Source organism: Buceros rhinoceros, unplaced genomic scaffold (genome assembly GCF_000710305.1).
Source record: "Buceros rhinoceros silvestris isolate BGI_N320 unplaced genomic scaffold, ASM71030v1 scaffold4003, whole genome shotgun sequence".
NCBI lineage: Eukaryota > Metazoa > Chordata > Aves > Bucerotiformes > Bucerotidae > Buceros > Buceros rhinoceros.
Window position 1 is genome coordinate 14585 of NW_010404035.1, and position 8172 is coordinate 22756.

At 40.3% G+C, this 8172-nt stretch overlaps 1 protein-coding gene across 1 annotated transcript in view; it reads left to right on the top strand.

Annotated features, from left to right (window-relative positions):
- DUPD1 (dual specificity phosphatase and pro isomerase domain containing 1) overlaps window positions 1-4137 on the top strand; it is a 15291-nt gene extending 11154 nt beyond the window's left edge. The window contains exon 3 of the mRNA XM_010133210.1: window positions 3840-4137. Coding sequence (XP_010131512.1) covers window positions 3840-4087 — 248 coding nt within the window. The 3' untranslated portion in view covers window positions 4088-4137. The remainder of the gene's footprint in view (window positions 1-3839) is intronic.
- The last annotated feature ends 4035 nt before the right edge of the window (window positions 4138-8172 follow it).

Genomic DNA, 8172 nt, shown 5'->3' on the forward strand with positions numbered 1-8172 from the left:
CACATAACAGAAGTTTCTAGCCTCACGTCAGCTTCTGTTCTTGGCTGTTTAGCTCAGCAGTAGCCAGCTACTACCTGATTGCCCCCAGTAGCCAGGTAGTTCTTCACAATTTTACCCCTTTGGCAAGTACAGCCTACAGTAACAGTCCCTTCTCTTGTTCAGGAGAGTCTTGAAAGCAGTTCAGTTTCAAAAATCAAAGTCCTAATAGCAGAAGAAACTGCTTCAGGAGCTTGCTTGCTTGTGAGAAAAGTTATCTGGCATTTCAAAAAAATATGTTGAAGCAGCGCCTTTGGGAGGGTGTGGATAACTAACATGCACCTGTGTCTAGCCATGGCTGGAGGCCAGAGGTCAGGATCAGACTGGAGTAGCTGAAATAAGAAATGCAATGCAGACTTCCTCACTCCCACCACCCTCCTGTTCCTCTAAGACCTTTGTCTGTTGCACTGAGGTAAAGAAACAAGCACAAGGGAAGCAGCAAAGGCTAGGAAAAACTCCTTGCATTCAGAAAATATTGGGGCAGGGAAGGATGGGACAGGGGGAGTAGTAACCTTTTTGTTTCAAAACCACATCAAAGTCCGGAAGTTCTGAGACCATTCTGAGACAGTCCAGCACTGAAACACAAGACCAAATCAAAGGAGTTCATGCAGTCACTATTAAAAAAAAAAAAAAAAAAAAATCTACATTTGAGTAGGTACCAACTGCAATCATTTCTGTAGCTGGGCACCTCCTGCCTCATTCATGTGGTTTTTAAACCTAGCTAGCTAGGATCTTTTCTGATGGAGACTGATAAAACAAAGAATTACTGTAATACTCATGAAGAAGAAGAGCAAGCTTTTAACTTTCTCATAAGGGAAAAGTACACTAATGTACATCTCCTATCCCAGCCAGAGATGTGCATAAAGGCACAGCTGCATGGCCCAGGAAGACATCAAGGTTGAATGCATGAAAGTAGCTTTCCAATACGCATTTACAGAACAACAGAGTGACTCCAAAAGCTAGACTGAGTACACCGATGCCTTACTTACAGGAGAAAAGACAAGAGGCAAGTAACTAGTGCTCTTCTCCAACATCATAAACACATTATTGGTGAATGCACATCTGAAGTACTGATGTAGGAAGGTGTATTAATGAATTTAATTCTGTATCACATTGTGATACAGAATTAACTGATCTGCTGTATCACACTGTTTGGGGTGTGGCGTTCACCCAGCCAAGTGATCAAATTCATTGAATAGATATCTTCACGAAACGCTTTTTGCTGAGAAGATATTCAATAGTCAGAAACAAGTTGTCATGCAAGTGAAAAAGCCTCTCACTCTCTGCCAGAAAGTTTGGCAGTTTGGATGCTGTCAAAATACAGTCCTAATGCAGAAAATCTGACTTAACCTTCAAAATCTTTGATGGTGAAGGAACTCCCTGATCAGAGCAGTATTTGCAGAGTTCAAGCACAGGCAAATGGACTTAAGAACAATGAAAGTAGAGCAGTTAAAGAGTAAGTTTTAGATGCAAAGTCAAACTCTTCATGATTATGCATGCTATCATTCAGCTGTGCATAAAGACTTCCCAACACAGGCAATTCTGATCAATGGACAGCTTAAAATTAATTCCAACAAGGCTTCATTAACCTGAAAGGAAGACATTCTTTAAGAGGTTTTTAAGTTTCCTTAGATTTAGTACTCCCTTGGTGTTTTCGTTCCTTGGAATGTAGAAGATGTCATAGGATAAAAAAAAAGAGATTAAAAAAAGCAACGTGAGAAGAAACATGAGAGATGAGGCATTTGACCAAATACACCTCATCAATTCATCGGACTCTGGAATCTACGCAGATTTTCAAGAAACAAGCCCGGGACAAGTGACCGAAATAGTTCAGAGACCTGCCACCACTCAGCAGACCTTTGGCTCTGTGCACTGATACTTTATACTCAGCCATACCTTGAAGGATAAAAATGATTAGAATCAAAGACTGCAAGAGCGGACTCTTGGGGAAAGGGGTTCAGTCTGGTCCTTACAGAACTGAAGGGACTACAAAATAATACAGATGGGACATGGCTCTGCAGGATACTACCAACATTTTGCTCTAATATCCACACACAGGAGAGACCAGATTCCATTTTCCTACTGGGGGCATTTCAGAAAGTTTTATGGCCCTTTTTTGCCTTTGTTAGCACATTATAAAACTGTACATTTTCTCCTAGATCCCCTGCATTTGCCACCCACACGAAGCAAGCCTTCCCTGTCCTATCATGTATTTTATCACCTCAACAGCCACGCATTTACAAGGTGGGAAGCTCTAAACACAAGCATGAAAGGCTGAACAAATGAGAGCTTTCATCCGTTTCAAATATTTGCAGTAATATTAGAAGGGATTATGATTTTCCAGGAGACAAAGAGGCACTTTTAGTTATAAGAGAAACTGGAATTTTGCCAAGATGCCTCTACGACTATCTGCTGGGATTAGGATGCAGACTGTAACCATTAATCCTCTAGCGTTGGCAGTTCTTGATGCAGCCATTACATAGCAATACTACTTGTGCCAAGACATCCTCTTGTGCCTGGAAGCAAAGGGGTTAATCGGCAGGAGTCATGGCTTTGCACCCAGCACTTCACACTAGGCACAGCTGACAGATATAAACTGTTACCGGCCCTGATAGGATTTTTCTTTTTTTCCTGGGGCAATTCAGCTTAGCAGGGTGTTAGGGAAAGTGCTCCAAATCCACTTCCTTCAGCAGTTCAACCCTTTGTGAGACCCCCTCAAGGGCTTTGAATAATTTTTTTTTAAATCTTCTGAAGTGTTTCAAAACTTGTCAATCAGACCTGAACCCACTTTCTGTTCTCTTCCTCCACTCCCCTAAACAGCGAATGGGGACAGTTCCATTTTGGCTTATATCCCTACTAGTACCTGCAGCCAAGGACTTTTTTGTCTCTGGTGAAGTCCAAAGTTCAACCAAGCAATGTCACAAAGCTAAATCCTGGGGCATGTTTATTCAGAGATGAAAACTATTAGCAGAGACTCTACTTTCACAGCATATGAGAGGCACCACCACTGCAAGGAGACAAGCATATAAAACACACAGAATCAGAAAGATGGGGGTGAAACGTTACTTTCCTTCAAGATGACTGGGGGGGTAAGGGTGATTAGCCAGAGATTTTGAAGATTTTCTATAGTTAAAGAGGTGGTTTCTTTCTATCCCTCTGGTTACATGCCTATTAACTTCTATGGCCCTTCTTATTCTCTGCTCTCAGAATATCAGAGTCTTAAAAAAGCCCTGTTAGCTGTATTTTACAAATCAATTATTCGGGCATAAGGTGATGCAGTCTAGATCCTGAAGGACATTATTGTCAAAACAACAAAAAAAATAAAATTCAGTTAGCTTTTGTGACTAGCTGGTAAGACTGAGCAAGGCACCTCTATGCATCCTGTCTATCCTCAGGTAGGGATGGTTTACTAGCACACCAAACCCTCCCACACCCTTGTGCTTTGGTCACTATGCCCAAACACTGAATTACATACATGCTGCTTGTCAGACACATCAGATTAGGCTGCAGCGGGGCTTGGTATGTTAATGCAAGGCTGCAGCTCCCAGGCCTTCTCTGCAGCCTTTGTTCACAAATAAATTCAAAGATAGTTGGTTTAGGATTAAATGAGTAATTTGCAATACAGCTGGTGTTCGGTTACAGCTTACAGCTTCAGGTTCCCCACCTGTAAAAAGATGGGCCTTACAAAAATGCTGGTACAGGTAGTCAAACCACCAAAAAAAGCAGGGGTACTACATAAACCTTCACTGTCAAAGAAATAAATTACCCAGTGTAATCTCTGTGCCATTTCTCTGTTTCTGCAGACAAAGTTCTGGTTCACTGTGCTATGGGTCGCAGCCGGTCAGCCACACTGGTCTTGGCTTACCTGATGATTTACAAGAACATGACAGTAGTGGAGGCCATTGAGCAAGTATCAAGACACCGATGCATCCTGCCAAACCGGGGCTTCCTGAAACAGCTGAGAGAACTGGACATAGAACTGGCACTGCAGAGGAGGAACACCAAAAACAGCCTACCATCTGATGACGACAAGAACAGCACCACGATCTAGTATTGCTCTTGGCAGGGTTATGCTACCGGAAAAGGAACTCTGTAAAAGGAGGGTAGGGGAAGGCATAGTTAATTACACAGCCACAGGAATCATTTGTTATTTGGAAGGAAAACCAAAGTAATTCCAAATGCTGTCAAGACGAGAGGGAAAGGAAGCCAAATTTGACACCCATCTTAAAATGTTCCACCCTTAGTGGAGTTCTTTGATGCATCAACAAGTCATTTTTACCCTCTGTTAAAAAATTAACTTTTACCACACAAAAGCAGGCACAACTTAAGTAAAACCCTCTTCTACCCAAGTACTCCCCAAATCCTGATCTTAACCCAAGCACTCATGACCTTTAAAAGAGTACAGGTAGGCATTCATGAAGGAAATTTTTGAAGGAAAAACACCACGATGGTGCCAGCACAGACGAACAGATCAGTCCTGAAGGATTTCACAGGAGTTTGCCTTTCTGTGCTGTTTCCTGGCATCTCCATTTCTTCTTTCACAGTAATAACCTAGGGCAGCACAGTGTTTACAGAGCCTCTAGATGAGGATCAACTACCTCATCTTCATAGTGGACTTTGCAACAGACCATAAAAACTAGAAACAAAGCAAGGCCATTGAAACGGTCAGATACATAAGCAGCTATAATGGACAAAATTTCAAGGATACATACACACGAAATTTCAGCAGTTTCGGTTCTAAATTGTCTTTCCTAAATGCTTCAAGTGTTTATTCAATGTCAATTCAATACCTGAATTTTAAAAGGTCCAAAAAACAAACCACCACTGAGAAAGTGTGTTGTGACTTGTTTTCCTGTACTTGGAAAAAATAACAGCTAGAAAAATAAACAAGAAAAATAGAATGTCCTTTACACTGCTAAGAGGAAGTTCAACACTTAACTTGTGCAGCCCTAATAACCCCCTAAATTATAACCATTGATTATAAATGAGATTTTAGTTTTGATTAAAAAGGCAGGAAACAGGTGAAGCCTCTACAAAATATCTCACAATGACCTGAATAACCAGGAGAAAGCTGCTGTTTGTGCTTCCAGATACCACTGTTCATATTTACCACTACCAAATGCTTCCTCCCACCTCAGCTTTAGTCACCTTAATATGTTAAACTGTGCTCCAACACAGTTGCTAATAATTTGTCGACAGAAATAGTCCAAATACACAAATGCGGACTTCACATCTACTTTTCTCCCTAACCTTATTCAATTTACTCTTATTTGATACAAATTATCAATACTGTGTTTTGATATCAGAGTTTTGCTACCTCAGCAGTATTCAATATTCTTAAAAAGGAGGATCACAATTAACCCACAGTTACCTTTTTTCCATCTGCAAAAAGGTAATCACCCTCCACCCTGGCTTTTGATTTATCATTTGTCTTTACCTGTGTAATAAATCCTTACCTTCAAATTCTCAGACACAGAACACTGTAAACACAACTAGGCTACTGTTAAGAAACAAAGCTCAAACCAAGAACTTTTGATCAATGCGTACCCCAGAGCTTCCCTATGGAAGAACTGAGCTATATGACTATATAGGTCATAAACAATGCTGGAAATACATAGTTCTAATATAGAGAAGTATGAAAAGGGAATAGGAAGAAAAAGAGAGTCATGGTCTTTACATTGGGCAGTTAGCATGCTGCTAAAGGTGTCAGCCTCTCCCAAACAGGCTGTGTTAGGATCACCCTCAGCTCTACAGGTAACTGCCAGACCCATTCCTTCTATCTACTACACTGTATATAAATGGAGTTTGTTTCCATCAACTAACCTGCCTGGCAGACAAACTGAACAACTTAAACTTGAAGACACAGACAGTGATATAACATGGAAGTTTTGTATATTTAGTACATTCTGTACATTTTACATTTTGTACATCCTTTTTTTCTGCTTGTATCACACAGATTCTTACAAAGTTAGTAAAAAATTGCTTATATTTTGTCCACTGCTAGGAGATCAGGTAGCCAGAATGCAACACTACTTACCATTCCTGTCTTCACTAAAGGGCTAATGTGCAGCTTTTTAGGAGTACTCTCATTCAGAAACTTCCAGATGAGCAGGTTCTGCTCCAAAGACAAGCATCTTCCCTACAACTAGGTCTTGCCTGAAGAATTCTGTTGGTACAGCTATGCCAACCAAGCAGTTCTGAAGTAAATATACTTCTTTCTTGCTTCACAACTTTTTTCCTTACCATTCTCCAAGAATCAAATTGACTAAATGAGAAAAAGCAAAAGTTCTGGAACATGTAGCTTCCACAAAGTAGGCCATTCTTCTCAGTTACTAACTAGCTAACCAATAACAGTTAGTAGCACCAACTTCATCTATAAGCCTGGTGTGCAAGCAATGTAAATGCAGAATGAGGCCAATTTATTTCCTTCTTGCAAATCACCAGCCGAATAGCGTATTCTATTTGTCAAACCAGAGACAAGCTTGCATGGGCAGGGAAACCTCCCACACTTCACAAGGATCATCTATTGCAACTCTGCAGAGAATTCTTTTGAGACAATGGGCACACAATACAGAGAAACGGTAGATCTGTCAAGGAAAAAACAGTTTTCTTATTAAACAGAAATTTTCGTGCAGCAATGCAATTCACAGCTAAATAGTCCCTATGGGAAAATGGCAGGACAGCCATTTGTCCTCCTGGAAGGGATTCAGTTCTGAAATTAAAAAAAAATCTAGTATTGGAAACCTGCCTGTTGTGCACACGCATACAGGATTTTCTACCCAGCTTTTAATCCATATGTTGCAAATACAGAATTTCAACAATATGCTGGAGTTGGGATGCTCCATTTCAAGTTAGAGAAACCTAAATAGAAGCAGATAAAGACCAAGGTGCCTTTTTCACTCACTGTAGAAACACACAGTGAAAAATCACAAATATAGTGCTACTCTGAGATGCAATTATTCCACAAAAATACAAAGTCCTAGTTATACACATTCAAAGGCTGTATGTCAGCTGTGCTGAGTACAGCCCTCCTTTCCCTAAGCACAAATCCCGGTGTCAGTGACTTTTTGAAGGCGAACACACATACAGTTTTAGTACTATGAATACCCTCTGCCTTCAAAAAACAAATTTGACAGTGTAAGTGCATGAACGAAGATCTTTGTTGTAGCATGCTCTCCTTATCAGGCATTCTGAACTCTTAAAGCACATTGCCAAATTACCATCTGACCAGGAATTTTAGCTCCCATTCAGATCCACCATTTTAGGACTGCTGCCCCAGCATACCAAAACTGAGCAGGTTATGCGCATGAATCCATTTCTTGATTTGGCACTAACACACACTTCAAGGGTTTTAAAAAACTACGCATTTCTATGACTTCTGAGCACGTAAAATATCACCTATAAAGCAGCTTTATATGCTGGAATGGGGACATATTTTTCAGTCAAGACAACCAATCGTTTCCCCTTAGCTAGCAACCTCCCTGCAGTGTCAGTGGGCTAGAGGAGGGGAATCCAGTGGCAACATTCACAATTAGAAGCATTTTGAAAAGTTCTTACAAGGACTTTTTCTGGTGCAGATTCACACACGCACCCAATTTAAACTTGGTCCACCCACGAGCTCCACTTATAGACAGCCTTCTTGATTTTTACAGACCTTCTATTGCTAGATTAGAAGTGTTCATATGTGTGTGCATATGCAGGCGTATACACAGAGCTCAGAGGTTCACACTTGCATTGCCTTGTAAGCCAGCAACAATGACAAAGAGATTACAATTCCATCATTAAGTTACAGTTCAATCACTGTCTGTTACTATCATATACCCTTTTACACATATAGTAACACTTTCTATAGGAAAAAAGTTTCATCCAGTAAATATTGACAACTGTGTAACGTATTAAATACATATTTATTCAATATTTTAAGATTATTAAAAAAAATAATCTTAGATACTCTTCATTTTCACAAGGTGTATGCAATTATGATGAGTAACCTACACTTACGCTCTAAGCTGAATCCAAACCCCATCAACTTTTATGGGCTTTAGATCAAGCATATAAGAGCACCATAACAAACACTGTTTCAGGAGGTAATTCCCATGCAACATCAAACTATGACAAGACACAAGAGGCTAAAAA